Source organism: Tupaia chinensis, unplaced genomic scaffold (genome assembly GCF_000334495.1).
Source record: "Tupaia chinensis unplaced genomic scaffold, TupChi_1.0 Scaffold000386_1, whole genome shotgun sequence".
Lineage (NCBI taxonomy): Eukaryota > Metazoa > Chordata > Mammalia > Scandentia > Tupaiidae > Tupaia > Tupaia belangeri.
The window spans coordinates 3125033-3144722 of NW_006159888.1; the positions used below are offsets into that span (position 1 = coordinate 3125033).

Sequence of the window (19690 nt, forward strand, 5' to 3'; positions counted from 1 at the left end):
GGGACGCAAATCGCGGTCGACTACGTGGGAGTCCAGCGACATAGCCATTACGCTAAACTGCTGGTTCCCATGTATTTCCAATTTCTGATGCAAGGCAACAGATATTATTGAGCTTATGCAAATAACCCTTCTGCCACAAAATAAGAATACTCACAAATATTTTTCAATTCCAGAGGGGTCAGGAAGGGATAAAAAATTATGTTTCAAATTAAAAAAGCAGGGACCAGCAGGTAGGGTGGTGGTTAAGGCACTGGATACTCCCATATGGCCGGCCATGGTTTGAGTCCTTGACCTGGTGGCTTGCTTTCTCACTTTTCCTCCCTCTCTCTGTGTCTCTCTCTCTGGTCAAATTAAAATAAATGAATGAATAAAATTAAATAAATAATTATATTTTTAAAAATTAAAAAAAAACATGCAAAAAACCATTTTGACAAATTGCTGAAACTACCAACGGCTCAATAGAAAGCAAAATCCTTAAATCTGGAAAAGAAAGCATAGTAAAAAAATCAGTACTGTTTTAGTCAAAAGTCATAAATTTCTATTTCACCAGTTCAGTCTCATGTAACTAATCTCTCTTCTGTTGAATTAGCACTGTTACTTTGGTCCTTTCCTTTTAAATCCTGGAAGTTAACAATCAATGTTGTTATTGATATTTCTGGATTTGTCCCTAGCATTTTCTTGGTTGCTTTTGTTCTCTTATTTCTGTCTGTGTTGATTTTAGTTTTCCTGGTATTCCCTTCAGAATTTTTTGGAGTTGTTCTGGTGTTGGTTAATTCTTTCAGGTTTTGTTTATCTGAAAATGGTTTTATCTTTTCTTCCCATATGAAGGATAATCTTTCAGGGTATGGCATTTTTAGTTGAAATTGTTTTTCATTTAACACTGAATATATTTACCTACTCCCTCCTTGGTTTTCCTTGCTCTTATTGTTCCTGATGAGAGGTCTGATGTTAACCTGATAGGATAACCTTTGTAAGTAACCTCATATTTCTCTCTTTTAGTGTCTTGTCTTTATCTGTGGATTTGGCCAAACTAACTGTAATGTGCCTCATAGAAGACCTTGGGTTGATTATATTCGGGGTCCTTTGTATTTCTTGAGTCTCGATATCTGAATGCCTCTCTAGGTTTGGAAAGTTTTCTTCCAGGAGTTCATGGAATAGTCTATCAGTACCCTTATCAGTTTCTTCACTCTCTGGAATACTGATTATCTGAATTTTGGGGCACTTAATGGTATCTAGTATTTCTCGTGTGTTACGCTTATGTTTTTGGGCTATCTTCTCAGTCTTTTTAGTGATTTTTTTCTAGGTCATGAAAAACTTCCTCACCTCCTGGCACTTGTCTCTTTTCTCTTGTACCTTCTGGAGTTCATTTTTTCTCATGTCTTGCATCTCGTTTAGTTTTGTCACTGTGAATGTTCTGAATTCTTTATTGGATATTTCCATGAGTTCCATTGTGTACCGTCTTTTGATGATGAAGTGTTGTTCTTTTCCCTTGGAGGAGAGATATTTTCTTGATTTCTCATATTTCTTGCACCTCTGTGGTGATTTCTGGTCATCTGATGGATTATATGTTTCTTCCTAATTTCTTGGAGTTAATTCCAAGGAGGAGGTGATCTGCAGTCTCTCTGCAGTTCCGGTTCCCTGATGCTCATGAAGCAACCTGCGCTTTTGATCTTGGAACTGGATATTACAAAGGCCTCACAGTTCCTAGGGAATAGGTACACTTGGGCTGAACTGCAGGATTTCAACTGAGAGTTCAGAGGCGTGTGTGAGATGAGCCACGCTATCTACAGCTCTGTACTTCTCCCTGTTGCTCACTTTGCTGTCTCTCTTCTCTGAATTTGAGTCATTTGGTGGTGTTTTCACTTTTGGATGATTGCTTAGAGAAGGTTTCTGCAATTGTAAGATCATGTACTTCCCTTTACCGTAACTTACTTCTGAGACAATTTCTCTCTTCTACTGTGTTTTGCAAGATGGTATCCATAGAAAGAGGTTCAGATATATAAAGAGGAGTTTCTTCAGGCAGCAGGTTCAGTAAGGATTGAGGATTTCTGTGATCCTAAAGTATTCAGATGCTTGGCTACTGTACACCTAGGCCTGTCTAGACACTCAGTGTGTGGAGGCTAAACAGCAGAGTAAGATCAGTCGCCTTGGTCCCAGAACACAGCAGGACACACCTCAGATACAAATGGCTTCTTGCTGAGCTTTTGGGGGGTCTGGAAGATGGAGTTTAGAGCAGAGACTCAGTCATCTTAGTCCCAGAACATGGCAAGACACACCTCAGATTTAAATGGCTTCTTGCTGAGCTTTTATTGGGGTCTAGAAGATGGGATTTAGAGCAGAGATTCAGTTGCCTTGGCCCCCTCCCCCCTTTCATTAGTGAGGCTTTTGCTATAGGGCACGTGCACTTGTCCGAGACACAGAAACAGAAAGTGAGAAATCCCCCCCCAGGGTGCCAGCCATGCCACAATCCCTTCTCCTCCATTCTTCTCTTGTGATTTTGGGCATGCATGCACATGGGCTCAGTGTGAGTTTTAAGCCGCTGGGTCTAGGACTCAAACCATTGTCGACTGTGTGGGATCCAGAAATGTAACTATTATGCCATCTGCTGGTCCCAGCTTTTCTTAAAACAAGGACTGTTTTCCATAAAGCAGTTTTGCAGAGAGTGAATGCACCTCATGCCACCTCGTAGGTTTGGGAGCAGATTGAGCTTTTTCACCCTGTGATATTTATTAAAGAACATTTGTCGAGTATCTCTTTTTCCATTGCTCTGTGCTCATTACTGCTGTTGGGGCGAGGGTAGGGGTGGAGGGCAGTGAGGTCCTTGTCCCCAGGAGTTTATTTTGTAGAGGACCCTAAACTAACTAGGCCTTAAACTCGAGTGGTTTATATACTGTACTAATTAGAGCACAGAACATAAGTGTGAAATATGTTCACTTGTTTTTGTTGTTTCTTTTAATTAAATGAAATATACTTCATGGGACCAGCAGGTGGCGTGGTGGTTAAGGTGCTGGACACTCCCACATGGCCGACCAAGATTCAAGTCCTGAATCTGGTGCCTTGCTTTCTCACTTACTCTCTCTCTCACTCTCACCCTCTGTCTCTCTCTGGTCAAATTAAAAAATGAATGAATGAATAAATAAAATAAGATAATTATATTTAAAAAAGGAAATATACTTCAAAGTCATTGACTATCTTTTTAAGCAACTGAGTTGACTTTTTGTTCTTGTTAAGAAAGATGAGAAGATTTTTTAAAATGTTCTTAAATTGTATAAATTACACTTTTTCTCATAGACTTCTTAGGTGCATTTGTCTTCTATAACATCTGATTCATGAGAGGACCAATGAAAGCAGATTCCACATTCAGGGTTCTATGGGATGGCTGATCCATCTAGCTTATTTGTTTTAAAGTGTAGTGCTCAGGTCACCAGTATCAGAGAGATGAACTGGAGGTGAGTTGTAGATCGAGTACATTGGACTTATTATAGTGGCACCTCTTCATGTCAGTTCTCACAGACATTCGGGGTGTTGGTGTGTTAATAAACATTACCAGATAAGGGTACAAATTGTGATTATTATTGGGGAAAAAAAACTAGGAGTTCCATTTTTGCAGATGAAAAGTAGTACCTTTATTTTGTATAGTTTCTGTGTATGCTCCTTCATGCTTTTTGGTGGTAAATATATTGTAACTTAAATTTAGCAATATTGTAGAAATATCTAGAAAATTAATCTCCATATATATTATTCAGAAGAATGTAATGATTAATAAGTCAAAATTTGGGGGGCCAGCAGATGGCATGGTGGTTAAAGGTGCTGGACTCTCATATGGCCGACCACGATTCAAGTCTCAGACCTGGTGGCTTGCTTTCTCACTTCCTCTCTCTCTGTCTCTCTCTGATCAAACTGGAAAATAATAATGATAATAATAAATAAAGTTAAATAAAATAATTCTTTAAAAAAGTCAAAATTTATACATACTCATCCTTATTGATCATGAAAGAGCTTGACTTGATGAGATAGCTGCATCATTTCCTTATGTTCTTTTTTGTTTAGTTGGTAATCCCATTAACTACCCAAGATGACTTGGACAAAGCTGTGGAACTACTGGATCGTAGTGTTCATATGAAGAGCCTCAAGATATTACTTGTATTAAATGGAGGTACACAGGTATGAATTGGGATTTTTTTATTTTCAGTAAGGATTGTAGGGTTTATGCCTGTAAAAATCAGTATATGAAGCATAGATTATTCTGTAATTATTAATATATTTTCAGTATGATTAGATATAAACTTCCATACTAATTGCTGTATTTTAATATCTTTACTCCTCAAAATGACATCATCAAAATTACAAATAAGTACATATTGTACATAAGAAACTAATAGAAACTGATACCTTGGGAAGAATTATGTTAGAATTAAAATGTCAAAGATTAGGAAAATTTGATAAGGCCCATGAACAGTATAGAATAATAGGTAAATTGTATTTGGTAGGGAGAGAATTCTGTTTAAAGCCTTAAAGGGAAAAAATAGCATTAATTGTTCTTTTTCCTTTGCAGGCTGGTAATTTAGAACCGTTGCCATCACTAGATGATTTGGACAATACAGTATTTGGAGCAGAGAGGAAAAAACGGCTTTCTGTAATAGGTAAGAAGTTAGTATCTGAAATGAGTGATTTCTCAACAGCTTTTCCATTCTTTAATGTAGAGTAACACCTAAACTTTCTCTGATAAATAGTATCCTATCTCTGTACTCTCTGTACTTTGTATAAGCTAACTACATTCTCTCAATAGTATCTGATGTCCCTTGGAAATTCGTTAACACTATTACAGGATTAACAATCTCCAGTTTAAGTTTATTATTTTATTTATACCCAGATTGTTTTAACGTTTAACTATATTGCTGATGTAGTTCAGAAACATAGCTTATTTAATCAAAAGAAAAACTGATTTCTTGCTATGTTTGTAAAATCATTTAATTTTTCTGCTTTGAGGTCCCAGTAGTAGAGATAGAAGTTCCCCTCCCCCAGGATACATTCCAGATGAATTACACCAGGTGGCCCGGAATGGGTCATTTACCAGTATCAACAGTGAAGGAGAATTCATTCCAGAGAGCATGGACCAAGTAAGCAAAAGTTTGATGTTGTTTGTCATTTTATTTCAAGAGATGTTGTCAAGATCATAGTGATTTGGCAAGTATTGTGTGTATGTGGGGCAGGGGAGTGAGGGCAGGAGTTGGTTGGTTTAACTCTTTTTCAGTCCTACATCATCTTTAATTTTTTAAGAATTATTTAATTTTATTTATCATTGTGATTATTTTAAAATTTGCTGTAGGACACAGGTGCTTCCCAGAGAGAGAGGCAGAGAGAGGAAGGGAGAAAGCAAGCTGCTAAATCTGAGACTCCAACCATGGTTGGCTTTGTGGGAGTCTAACACTATAACCACCATGCCACCCGCTAGTCCTTGTCTTAAGTGAACAAAATAGTAAAATATATGGGAAAAGTCCATTAATTCATATGCCCCTCTTTGTATTGATGTATAAAGAAAGCTAAAATAAGGTTGATCTTCTTAGATTGTTCATCCATAAATGAATGAATGAATAATGCATATTTTTTGTGATCCTGGGATTAATGTTAAAGATTTTTTTAAATTAACATTTGAAAAAGTAAAACTACAAATACTTAACTTTGTAAAACTGAGGTTTGAGAACTCTCTGTTAGGTTATTGGAAAAGTCATGATTTAATTTTCTATGCAAAAATGCATCATGACTTAATAACCCAATAAAATACATTTAAAATATTTTAGTTTTGTAGTATTAAATGTTTTTATAGAAGTTCTCTTATTCCCTTACATTGCATTGTATTCTCACACTCTTGCCATAATTTTCATTTTTTAATGATATAGCTGTTGCAGTGTCAGTAGTCTCAATTTGGACAGAGCTGTTGTTCAGTTTTTAGCAAATCTATGTGAAATGTTTTAGCCTTTAATTATTTATCTAATAGTTCATAGGGAAAGGACACAAGAGGTCTTCAGAAGATTCGTGGAAAATGGGTATTATGAAAAAACTACATGGATTTCAGAATTGTTTTGCACCAAAATAAACTCATATTAACTTGTTATAACATGTCTGAACAGAATATAGTTTGAGGCACTGAGAAGAGGGAAACACCAGTTTGAAACGAGCCCCTATCAGAGCTGCATGAATTCTGCCAAAATTGAAGCAAGAACAAACAAATTTGTGGTGAAGCTTGGGCAGAAGAATGCTGAAATCATTGATGCTTTATGAAAAGTATATTATGAGAATGATGCCCCAATGAAATCAGCAGTTTGCAAATGGATAATTGATTTTTTTTTCCCAAGCCAAACTGTATCCAGCTTTATTAGATACTTTTCATAAACAATCATGGTATTTCAGGCAGAACATGGGCAGACAATTGTTAACAGTATACAACAACTTTAGGGGACCAGCAGGTGGTATGGAGCTTAAGGCGCTGGACACTCCCACATGGCTGACAACTATTCTAGTCCTGGACCTGGCGGCTTGCTTCTCTCTGTGTCTCTCTCTGGTCATATTAAAAAATGAATTAAATGAATAAATAAAAATTAAATAAAAATAATTCTTTAAAAACAGTATACAACAACTTTCAAACTCCCTTCTTCAGTGGACTACCAAGATCAGAAAGCCTGTATAAAACCCAATGAAGTCTTAATTTGATGCTCTGAACAGAGAAAGTTTAGAGTGGGGGTTGACAATTAGCATGTTGTTTTAACAACTTTTCATGAGCCGACCCTGACTTTCGGGAAATGAAAATGGCAGAATTATTAATCTGAAGATCCAACAATATAGAAAAGGAACTGCTGCTCTTTTGAAAGGTGCTATCTCAATGTCATTGGGAAGTCCAGATTGCCTGGTAAACTGGTATAACCAATTTTCCGTGGTCAGGTCCCAATGGGTCTCTGGTTAAAGAGAGTTAAGTCTATGCTGAAGGCAGAGAGGGAGAAGGCTAATGTTAAGTTTTCCACACGCAAGGCATCTGTGCCAAGGTGGCTGTGTGTGTAAGGGAATCCCTCCTCTAGGGAGCCAAGAGGAAGTCTCTCAAAACTAGAAGGGAAAAAACAAACAAACAAACAAACAAAAACTAGAAGGGAAAAATGTTATCCAAATCAATCTAGCTTCAGAGACATTCTATTAGTGGCACATGCCCCTTCACCCCAAAACAACAATGAAGGTTTCTGTGTGCTAATAATATAGATTAAAAAAAAAAAAAAAAAGTAAAACAAAATTCTGCATTTTTATAAAACTTGATTAAAAAAATAGTATTTCAAACTGTACAGTCACCAGAAGTACACAGTTATCAAAAATGCGCACACTTCACTTGGCATCTCCAGCACTTTCAGCTTTCAGTGCCTGGTCTGTTTTAGCATGTCCATTTTCTGCAGGGTTATTCCCATCCTTGCCAGTATCAGCTCTTCCCTTTTTTCCCTTTGGGTATCTTCTCTCCCTTCTTTACAGAGGCCTTGTTAAGCTTGGACTCTGGCTTTGGAGGAGCAGATTTCACAGACAACCTTGCAGATCTCTGTGGTTCGTCCTTCATCTTGGCTTTATCTCCTTTAGCATTCCCTTCAGCCTTTCTCTTTGGCATGTGGCGACAACGGTGGGATGTAGGTGCTGGACACGGGATGCAGCAGCGCGCAGGCTTTGGTCGGTCCGGGGGTCACTCTTGCCTCTTCTTCTTCACACTGCTCCTGGATAATTGATTTTAAGAAGAGATGAAATGATACTGATGATAGTACCCTCAGTGGCAGACCATCCACATCAATTGGCAATGAAAAGATTAATCTTGTTCTTGCTCTAATTGAAAAGGACCAGTGATGAACAGGAGAGACAATAGCCATCACCACAGACATCTCAATTGGTTACACAATTCTGACTGAAAAGTAGAGCAAACTTTCTGCTCAGTGGGTACCAAAATGGTTGCACTCAGATCAGCTACAGATAAGATCAGAACTTTCTTTTTTAAAAAAATATTTGTAGATGGGACCAGCAGATGGCATAATGGTTAAGTCACTGGACTTTCACATAGTTGACCGCAGTTTGAATTCTGGACCTGGTGGTTCAAATTGAGGCTGGGCACATGTGCGTGTGTGCCTGCTCAAAATCCCTAGAGAAGGGATTGTGGTGTGGCTGTACCCTCTGGGGGGTGATTTCTTGCTTTCTGTCTCTGTCTCCAAAGAGCACACATGCCCTATAGCAAAAATCTCTCTTTAAAAAAAAAAATGGCTTGTAGAGGGGCTAGCAGATGGGATAGTAGTTAAGGTGTGCTGGAATCCTACTTGATTGACTGTGGCTTGAGTCCCAGTCCCAGTCCCAACTTGAAACTCATGCCAGGCATGTCTGCGTGCATGCACCAAATTCTGAGAGGTAAATGGAGGGTAAGGGATTATAGTATGGCCATCACCCCTAAGGGGTGATTTCTTGGTTTCTCTTTCTCTGACACTACAAAGAGCCCCTGTGTTCTACAGGGGAAAAAAAAAAAAACATGTTTTCAGGCCAATAGGTGGTATGGTGGTTAAGGCACTGGATTCCTACATGGCCAACTATGGTTCAAGTCCCAGACTTGATGACTTGAAAATCATGCTGGGCACATGTGCATGAATGCCCCAGATCCTGAGAGGAGAATGGAGGAGAAGGGATTGTGGTATGGCCATCCCTGCCCCATCCCAGGGCATTGATTTCTCACTTTCCCTATCTTTTTCTCTCTCCAACAAGCACATGTACCCTGTGGCAAAAGCCAAAAAAAAAAAAAAAAAAGAGCTTGTTATTGACCCAGCGGACGTTAAGGCAGCTGGATTCCACGTAACCAACTCTGTGATTGGAGTCTCAGACCCTGCAGCTTAAAAATCACTCTGAGTGGGTGGGCTTAGGGCTGACAGGTAGTGTGGTGATTAAGGGTACTGGACTCCCACATGACTGACCATAGTGCCAGTCCCGGACCTGGTGGCTTGCTTTCTCAGCCATCCCCTGCCCCCGTCACTCTCTGGTCAAATTAAAATAAACAAATAAAGTTTAATAAAATAATTATTTTTAAAAAATCACTCTGGATGGCCCAGCAGGTGGTATAATGATTATGTCGTTGAATTCCCATGTAGTTGATCATGGTTTGAGTCCTGGACTCAGAAGCTTAAGCTTAAAACTCATACCAGGTGCATGCGTATGCATACCCAAAATCCCAAGAGGAGAATGGAGGAGAAGAGATTGCGTTGTGGCCATCCTCCAGGTGTAATTTATTGTTTTCTGTTTCTCTGTCTCTCTGTCTCTCAGGTGAGCACACACACCTTATAACAAAAATATCTCTTTAAAAAAAAAAAATGACACTGGTCGTGTGTGTATGCATATCCAAAAATCCTGAGAGGAGAGAGAAGGGGTTGCAGCAGGGCCATTCCCCCGGGGCAGGGTGCGTGAGGGGGAAATTTTAACTTTCCCTCTCTCTTTTTCTATCTCTGTTTTTCTCAGTGAGTTCATGCACCCTATAGCAAAAACTTAGAAAAAGAAAGCTTGCTGTAGAGCATGTGTGCTTGCCTGAGATTGGGGGGGGTGGTGGTGAGAAAGCACCCCCTAGAAGCTATGGCCGTGCTGCAGCCTCTTTTTCTCTATTCTTCTCTTGGGATTTTGGGCACACATGCCCAATGTTGTTTTTCAGGACTCCAGGTATAGCACTTGATCAAGATCCTAAAGCATTTCTTTGAAGAATTTTAACCATAAATGACACATCTTTGCTACTACAATCCTAAAGACAAAGCACAAAGTAATGAATACCAACATGTGAAAGTGGTCCAAAGTGAAAGCAGGCTAGTCAAGAGCAAAGGTCATGGCCATAAATTTTTTGAAATGCTTAAAGCATTTTGCTTGTTGACTTCCCAGAGGGCCCCAAAATAATATCTGCTTATTATGAAGGCATTTTAAGAAAATTAACCTAACCTTCAGCAAAAAAGAGGAAAGAAAGAAAGAAAGAAAGAAAGAAAGAAAGAAAGAAAGAAGAAAGAAAGAAAGGAAGGAAGGAAGGAAGGAAGGAAGGAAGGAAGGAAGGAAGGAAGGAAGGAAATGCTTGGGAAAGCTTCACCAAAGAGTTCTCCACCTTGACAATGCTCCTGCTCATTTCTCATCAAACAGGCGATTTTGCAAGAGTTTTGGTGGGAAATCATTAGATGTCTGCCTTGTGATCCTGATTTGGCTGCTTCTGACTTCTTTTTTTTTTTTCCTAAATCTTAAAAAGTCTTTAAAGGGCACCCATTTTTTCTTCAGTTCATAATATAAAAAAGATTACACTAACATGGTTAAAGTCTCAGGATCCTCAGGGATGGACTAAATTGCTATTTTCATCATTTATAAAAGTGTCTTGACCTTGATGGAGTTTATGTTGAGAAAGTTTTTTTTAAAACATAATTCTTTTACTTAATTTTACTTATTTATTTACTTGTTTTAATTTGACCAGGGAGGGACAGAGAGAGAAAAAGAGAGAGAGAAAATGAGAAAGCAAGCCTCCAGATCTGAGACTTGAACTGTGGTATGCCATGGGGGAATCCAGTGCTTTTAATCACCACTCCACCTGCCAGCCCTGAGAAAGATAATGTTTTTAATTTTTATCTTTTTAAAAAGGTTTATTTCTTTTAAAAAAATATTTATTTTCATGTTGTTATTATTTTTTTAATGAGGAGAGAGAGAAAAAAATGAGAGAGCAAGCTACCAGGTCCCAAACTCAAACCATGATCAGCCTTGTAGGAGTCCAGCACTCCAACCACCATGCCACCTGTGGCCCAAAAAGGCTTATTTATTTTGCCACCTGCCGGCCCCCAAAAAGCTTATTTATTTCTTAGTAGAGAAAGAGGCATCCCCAACAAAGTTTTGATGCTACCATCTACTCTCAGTTTCAGTCAGACTGGATGGTGTGCACACACATGTCCAGCATACTCAGAGAGGTCTCAATGTGAACCATATGGGTCAGCCTCATAGAACATTGAATTTTACTGTTGTGCCAGCGTTGGCCCCTACTTTTATGTTTTAGTTTTATTTTCCACAAACTTTATGAAGTTCCCATGTATTTTTCTCTCAGGAAATTTTGAAGTTGTGGCTTATCTAAAGAAGATATTTTAAAAAATGAGTGACTCTTGGGGCCAGCAGGTGGTGTGGTGGTTAAGGACGCTGGATTCCCACATGGCCAACCAAGGTTCAAGTCCCAGACCTGCTGGCTTGCTTTCTCACTTTCCCTCTCTCTCTCTCTCTCTCTCTCTGGTCAAATTAAATAAATAAATAAATAAGTAGATAGATAGATAAATAAAGTTTAATAAAATAATTCTTTTTAAAAAAGTGAATGACTCTCTGACCAGCAGATAGCATAATGGTTCCATTGCTGGACTCCCACATAGTTGACTATGGTTTGAGTCCTGGACCTGGCGGCTTAAATTCATGCTGGGTACGTGTGCATGCATGTCCAAGATCTCACGAGGAGAATAAAGGAAAAGGGATTGTGGCGTGGCCATTCCCCCAGAGGGTGATTTCTCGCTTTCTGTCTCTGTGTGTCTCTCTTATCTTTCTGGCAAGCTATGTACCCTATAGCAAAAATCTCTCTTCAAAAAAAACTCAAAAGAGTGACTCTGAAAGTGATTGCTTGCTGTTGGGTATGAGGCTTCTTTTAGGGGTACTGAAAATGTTCTAACGTTGTGGTGAGGGTCACACAACTCTCAATGCCATTGAATTTTACACTTCTAGATGCTTAATAAAGTATGCTGATGAATTATATCTCAGTATAGCATTTAAAAACTTTTATTATTAAGTAGCATTTGGTTATATCAGATCATATGATGGTGGAACTCTTTCTTTTCCTAGATGCTGGATCCATTATCTTTAAGCAGCCCTGAAAATTCTGGCTCAGGAAGTTGTCCATCACTTGATAGTCCTTTGGATGGGTAATGTTTGTAGTTCTTTACTTTTTAATAATATGGCAAAATGCATATAGATAGCATGATGAATCATGAGTAATTGGTTTGTACAACTTTGATAGGAGTATAATTAATTGATACTTGTCTCTACTGATGGCAAATAAATTTTTCAGTGTGGTTAAATCCCTTCACCTCATGGGATTCATCTCTCTATTAGTGAAAGTGATATCTAGGGACCAGCCAGTGACATGGTGGTTAAAATGGCTGGATCTTGCATGGCCAATCTTGCAGTTTGAGTTTTGGACCAGGTGGCTTTAAAAACATGTTTGGTGTCTGTGTATGTGTGCCCAAAATCCTGGAAGAAGGGAGGTGGAGAAGGGCTTGTGGTGTGACCATTCCCATAGGGGATGCTTCTTCATTTTCTCTGTCTCTCTTTAGGTAGCATACATATCCTTCCAAAGTTTTAAAGAAAACAGATATCCAACTATATTATTTTGAGTGGTCCTTACCAAAATTGTGTGTTTGAAGGCAAATGCAAACTTAGGATTTATGTATACTTACTTTTGAAACTGTTTTTGAAACAAATTTTTCATTAGTATGTTTTGTTTTTGAGCTCTTTTGAGTTGTTTCATCTGTTCAGGATTATGTTCCTTTTGGCACCAGCTCAGAAATAGCTTACATTCTTGGTAAACGGGGCCCAATGTGTTTGTTGTCACTTCAAAATTTTAAGTACTTTGCCTTTGTGAAATAGCTGTTCAAGAAAATGAGCAGGATCAATTTGCGACTAAATTTTTTTCTTACAAGTGCTCCCTCTTCTAGTCTCAGTAGGAGAATGTTTTTCGTAGACACCCTGTAGCACACAAATAAGAGTAAATATGAAAATCTTTACCTGTTTAATCTCCCTTGTGGTTGCATTATAAAAAGCAGATTCTGGAAAGATAACTAATACTATATGAGAATATATGTTTAATTTTCTCTTATTCCTATATATAAAACCTTTGTGTCAAAGTCTACTTTAAGACATTTAGGGAATTATCATTGAGAATGCTACATATTGAATACTTCCTATCTGTAATAGAAAGTTTTTTTTTTTTTTGGAGATTTTTTGCTATAGGACATGTGCACTCTCCAGAAAGACAGAGAGAGACAGAGAGACAGAAAGCGAGAAATCAGCCCCCTGGGGGGATGACCATGCCACAATCCCTTCTCTTCCATTCTCCTCTTGGGATCCTGGGCACACACGCACATGCGCCCGGCATGAATTTAAGCTACCAGGTCCGGGACTCAAACCGTGGTCGGCTATATGGGAGTCCAGTGACATAGCCATTACACTAACTGTTGGTGCCTGTAATAGAAAGTATTAATGCTTCCTTTACATACCAATGAAGAGTTAGAAATGATTATCTTGTTTTTATACATGTGGAAATAGTCTCAGAAAAGTGATCTGCCATGGTTATGCAGTTAAATTAGCAGAGCTCAGATTGAAATTGGTGTTTTTCAAACACCTGTGATTCTTAAATATTCTACCACTGTACTCTATAGATTAATTTTTATAAGTCTGGGCTTTTTGTCTACGTGTAGCAAATAAATGTTTAAAAGAAGTTCTTTTTTTAGTTTCAGAGTGAGTTTGTGTGTGTGTATGTATGTACATATATAAATATAATACATATGAGTTATATGTGTGTGTATGCATGTATGCACACACATATACATATATACACACGTATGCACACATACACATATATACACAAACACAGATACAGATACCTCTTAAAGATATAAAAAAATATATTTTATTTATGTAGCTTAATTTAATGTGACATTTTTTTTGTTCCTAGAGAGAGCTATCCAAAATCACGAATGCCTAGGGCACAGAGTTACCCAGATAATCATCAGGAATTTTCAGGTTAGACTGTATAATTTCTAAATGTTTAAATGTTTATGTGTCTGAAAATGTTTTGACTGGGAGGGAGAAGAGACAGTTTTTTAAAAATCAAATAAAAATTTTTAAATGTATTTTTAGAAATATTTGACTTTTTAAAAATAACATATATCTTTCTTACATGCTCTAGCAGACTATGATAACCCTATCTTTGAGAAATTTGGAAAAGGAGGAACATATCCAAGAAGATATCATGTGTCATATCATCATCAAGAATATAATGATGGTAAGTTTCTGGCAGTTAGATCACAGGAATAGCTTCCTTAAAGTAGCAAACAGAGTTGGGGGCCAGCAGGTGGTGTGGTGGTTAAGGCACTGGTCTCCCATATGGCTGAGCACGGTTCAGATCCAAGCCCTGACAGCTTGATAATCATGCCCACCATATGCCCGAAATTTAGAGGGGAGAATGGAGAAGGGATTGTGATGTGGCCATCCTCTCCTGGGGTTGATTTCTCACTTTTTCTCTCTCTGATGAGTGTACTTGCCTTATGGCAAAAACCTAAAAAAAAAAAAAAAAAAAAAAAAAAAAGAAAATAGTAAAGATAAATATAAAGCTTTTAAAATGTCTCTTGTATGATAGCATTTGAATAAAACTGTTCATGAATCACTTAGTTTTCTAGTTAAACTTTTTTTAATTTTTTTAGGAAATTGAGTCATAACTAAAATTATAGTAACATTTGAGCATTATGCCAGCCTAATCTCTTAATACTTGTCTTTCCTTTGAAAGGAAAGGAGTAACTTTAAAAATAATATTGGAAAATTATTCCTTCATCATGAAATTCATACTTCCATTGTTCCTTTAAGAAAAAAAAAATGCAACATATAAACCTCAATTTTTTTTAAAATCAATATTATAAATGAGAATAAATTTTTTTCTCCTTTTTTCCCCAAAGTGAAGGGGTTCTATTCCAGGACTTCACTTGTGTATGTCTTACCATGGAGATGATTCGAATTTGTCTTTAGATCTTGTTTCTTTTTGCCTTATAATCATTGCAATGTCAGTTTCTTTGCCTATTCACAGAACAAATTTCTACTCCCTGTGGTACAAATTCTAAAGAAGTCACCCCCCCATTATCTGTGATGACATTCAGAGAACCCCAGTGGATGCCTAAAACCACAGATGATACCAAACTCTATATAGAAACTGTGTTTTATTGGTCTGATAACCAAGATAACTGAATGGCTATCGGTAGAGAGCATATACAGAATAGACAGAGATATCATTCGTATATTGGACAGGGCAGTAAGATGATACAGGATCTCATCATGCTTCTCAGAACATTGTGGAATTTAAAATTGATGTATTATTTACTTCTGGAATTTTCCATTTAGTATTTTTGGGCAGTGATTGACCACAGGTGACTGAAACCCCAGAAAGCCAAACCTTGGATAAGGTGGGACTACTGAACATTTAAAGTACAACTTATTAATGAGGTAATTCTATTTTTATTTTGTAGGTCGTAAAACCTTCCCAAGGGCTAGACGGACTCAAGGGACCAGCTTCCGGTCTCCTGTGAGTTTCAGTCCTACTGATCATTCCTTAAGCACTAGTAGTGGAAGCAGTATCTTTACCCCAGAGTATGATGATAGTCGAATAAGAAGAAGAGGAAGTGACATAGACAATCCTACTTTGACTGTAATGGACATCAGCCCACCTAGCCGTTGTAAGTAATAGAAACTGGCATAGTGAAATGTGTAGCACAACCTTTGCTGAAGTCTATAGTGTTAAAAGGGATAAATACCAAGTGAATACTCAGGGTATGATGAACTCTTCAAAAAAGATAATAATGAGGGAACCAGCAGTTAGAGTAATGGCTATGTCACTGGACTCCCACGTAGTCGACCGCGGTTTGTGTCCCGGACCCAGTGGCTTAAAACTCAAGCCAGGCACGTGTGCGTGCGTGCCCAAGATCTCGAGAGGAGAATGGAGGAGAAGGGATTGCGGCGTGACCATCCCCCCTGGGGGGTGATTTCTCACTTTCTGTCTCTGTGTCTCTGTCTGTCTGGCGAGCGCACGCGCCCTATAGCAAAAAGCTCTCCAAAAAAAAAAAAAGATAATAATGATGGGCCAGCCTGTGTGGTGGTTAAGGCAGCTGGATTCCACATGGCCGACTATGTGATTTGAGTCAGGCAAGGTACACTGGTTTGCTTCCCTCTGAGTGAGGGATAGTGGTTCACTCCCGTCCAAGCAGGTTGAAAAACACTGGGCATGTGTGTGTGCGTGCCCAAAATCACTAGAGGAGAATGGAGAAGGTATTGTGACTTGGCCATCCCCCACTGGGGAGTGCTTTCTCTCTTGCTGTTTTTCTCTGGCAAATGTGTGTGCAGTATAGCAAGTTAAAAAAAAAGAAAGATATTGATGATATACTTTTTTTAAATTTGACTCAAGGAAAAGTGTATTTAATTGCTGTAGTATTTTTATGATTACCTGACTTAAAATCCTTTCAAATACACCCTATTCTTCTTGGTATTGGTGTCAATTTATTGTCTTTCTCATTCAAGTTCAAGTTTTTCTTTCTTCATATGATGATTGATTTTCAGTTGTACCTTGGGCATTTTGGTTATTATGTTACAAGATTCTTGATGTGGTTTAAATAATGTAATTAGAAAACTGTCACTCTGGGGCTGGCAAGTAGTGTGGTGGTTAAGGGCACTGGAGTTTATGGCTGCCTGTGATTCGAGTCCTGGACCTGGTGGCTTGCTTTCTCACTTTCTCTCTCTCTCTCTGTCCCTCTCTGGTCAAATTAAAATAAATGAATAAAAATAAATTTAAATAAAATAATTCTTTTAACAAAACAAAAATAAAAGAAGCTGTCACTCTGTTTAGATTTGGCATGTATATTCTAACCATTTCTGAGACTTTTCCAGTGACTCTTTAGTTTTCTTCCCTTGGATAAGCTGCTCCACTCTGCTTCATTTGTTTGGTGCCCCAGGAGCTCCTGTTGAATCCCTGCTGGTGTTATTTGTTTTTGTTTTTGTTTTTGTTTTTGTTTTTCCTTCTTTTTCATCATGTCCCTCTGATTGAAAGTGCTGTAGATGAAACAATCCCCCCTTGGGTTGGAATTAGGTTCTGTGCTGTGATGAAGGTCTCCTTCATTTTTCAACCTTAAGGCTTAGAGATAGGCTAACCAATCATAAACACCTATTTTTTACAGTTCTGGAGGCTGGGAAATCTGCGATCAGGGTGCTGGCATGGTTGTTCCTGGTGAAGGTTCTCTTTCTGGTGTGCAGATCACTGTCTACATGCTGGCTTTTGGTACCAGGAAGGTTAACTGCCATCCCAGATACACACGTAGAAATTCATCACTGGGATGGGACACAGTCAACATCTTGAGTCCCATGGGGACAATATTAATGGTGTTTCTGAATAGTTGGTTAGAGGTCACCTGTAAGTGTGTTATCCCTGCTAACTACTTTGGTTAATTCTGTCTTTTGCTTTTATTTGGAAAATTGTTATCAACTAGTTTTTTTTTCTTTTTCTTTTATTCATTCTACATATCCTTGTTGATTATGTAGTACTGAGTTTTCTTTACTGACCTCAAAGAGTCTAAAGGGAGAATGATATATGAAGAAATAATTATAGGAACCAGCAGTTATCGTAATGGCTACGTCGCTGGACTCCCATGTAGTCGACCACAGTTCGCATCCCAGACCCAGTGGCTTAAAACTCATGCTGGGCATGTGTGCGTGTGTGCCCAAGATCCTGAGAGGAGAACAGAGGAGAAGGGATTGCAGCATGGCCATCCCCCCTGGGGGGTGATTTCTCGCTTTCTGTCTCTCTGTCTCTCTCTGTCTGTCTGGCGAGCACACACGCACTATAGCAAAAACCTCTCAAAAAAATAAAGAAGAAATAATTATAGTACAATATTTAATCTTTATATTAATTGCAAGTAGAAATTTACCAGTTAAGGAGGTGACATATACAAGGGTCTATGGCATATTCTGAAAATAGGGAGTAGTTCATTTTTGGCTGGTATACAGGATATCTTACTTAAAATAATGGGGACAGGACTACGGAAGTAACTAAAGCCAGATGGCAAAGTATTTAGATATTATTATATAAGCAGTGCCTACAAAAGTTCATGCTTTAGAGATATTTATTGCCACAGTATTTGCATACTCTAAATTGCTCCCCTTTGTGTTAATGTTGTCATACTTTACTTTTACATTTGTGATCTCACACTGTATTGCTATTATTTTTTCTTTTAACGTAATTAAAAATAAGAGAAGAATGCCTTTTTATATATCTTTCCTATAATCTCTTTAGTTTATTCATTTCTATAGATCTTGGTTTACGGAGATCCAAGATTCTGTCAGGTATTAAATTCCTCTGCCTGAAGAATTGCATTTAAATTTCTTGTAAACAGGTCTGCTGATAATAAATTCCTTTAGCTTTCATTTGTTTGAAAAAGGTATTTATTTATCCTTTATTTTCGAAAGATACATATTTTTTCTAGGTATAGAAATCTAGGCCTAGTTTTCTTTTTCCCTTCTATTATTCAGAGCTATTCCTCTGATGTCTTTTGGTTTATTGGATTAAGGAGAAATGTGCTATAATTCTCATCTTTGTTTCTCCGTATATAATATGCTTTTTTACTCCCCACTGGTTGCATTCAGGATTATAGTTTTTTTTTGGTTTTCAACAGTCGAAATAAGAAATATGTCTATGTATACAAGGAATCTTCAAAAAGTTCATGAAGAAATGGAATTAAAGTATGAGTTTGTTTTGGTGCAAAACAGTTTTGAAATCCATATATAGTTTTTCATGGTATGAATTTTCTATGACCTATTGGAAAATGCTCATGTGTATGGAGAGGTTTCTAATTGATGTTCTCTGAGATTGTTATATATGTAGTTTGTGAAAAGTTCTCAGCACCTCTTTTTTAATGAAGAAATTGAATATTTTATTTATTTATTTATTTGCTGCAAAACTGTTGCTTCAACTGTATAAAATAGTACCAGCAAATATAGTATATTGCAAAACTAAAAATAGTACTATTCTTTGACACTATACAACTAGCAAAAACTTTTCTCCACTCCCAGTTATTTCCAGTGGAAGATTATTAAGTATTCTGACCCAAATCCAGAGATGGGTATAAACAAAATATAGTTTATATAAGGCTCAAGATAAGTGTTATCATTAATTACATAATTTTACATAGTTTTTATCACAGATAATTTCTTGAATTCTGAATACTTGAGCCTAGTCTAAGAATCATAGAATATTGTGAAAAAGATGCATTTTGTTTTTATCAAAAATATGATCATTAGAAAGTTAATTAAGGAGTATTTCTTCCCAGTAGTAGTGTTCAGAGTAGTTTCTTTTCAACTGATAACTGCTGAAAGTGGCTATTTTAAGTCTTATATCGACCACTAATTTAAGACAACTATGTTGGATTAAGTTGTTAACAAACACTACTTTATTTAAGGGTTCTAGTTTTACTCTTCAGTAGATTTTACATATTTCTGAAATGCTTCTTCACTCATTAGTTGATCTAGTCTGAAGGGTTATTTAGTGTCATCTTGGTCAGCTATCCATCTTCGTAATAAGATTTCTTGACAAGTCCTGCATTTTCTACAAGAGCTTCATTAATCTCAGTTTCTTCTCTTAATAGAGGAGAATAGAGTTCAGTGGCAGCTTTCCCACTTTCCAAAGCACCAAACTCTTCTTGTTTGTTCAATTTTGTCCCAACCTCAGGCAGACTACAATAAACTATCTCCCAAAGCTTCCTGTGCAAAATTGCTGATTCCCACTGTTCCAATACCATTTTCTGTTGTTATGTCTTCATATTTCCCTGTAGACTTACACACAGAC

At 37.6% G+C, this 19690-nt stretch overlaps 1 protein-coding gene across 4 annotated transcripts in view; it reads left to right on the forward strand.

Moving 5' to 3' along the window:
- The window catches only part of MAP3K2 (mitogen-activated protein kinase kinase kinase 2), a 118243-nt gene that overhangs the window by 73784 nt on the left and 24769 nt on the right, over positions 1-19690 (forward strand). For 3 of the 4 annotated variants that reach the window (XM_014589843.2, XM_006153694.3, XM_027773884.1), the window contains 7 exons: positions 4051-4164; positions 4556-4643; positions 4990-5120; positions 11881-11960; positions 13772-13839; positions 14006-14101; positions 15333-15539. In XM_014589843.2, coding sequence (XP_014445329.1) covers positions 4051-4164; positions 4556-4643; positions 4990-5120; positions 11881-11960; positions 13772-13839; positions 14006-14101; positions 15333-15539 — 784 coding nt within the window. The remainder of the gene's footprint in view (positions 1-4050; positions 4165-4555; positions 4644-4989; positions 5121-11880; positions 11961-13771; positions 13840-14005; positions 14102-15332; positions 15540-19690) is intronic. The other variant, XM_014589844.2, reaches the window with a different exon arrangement.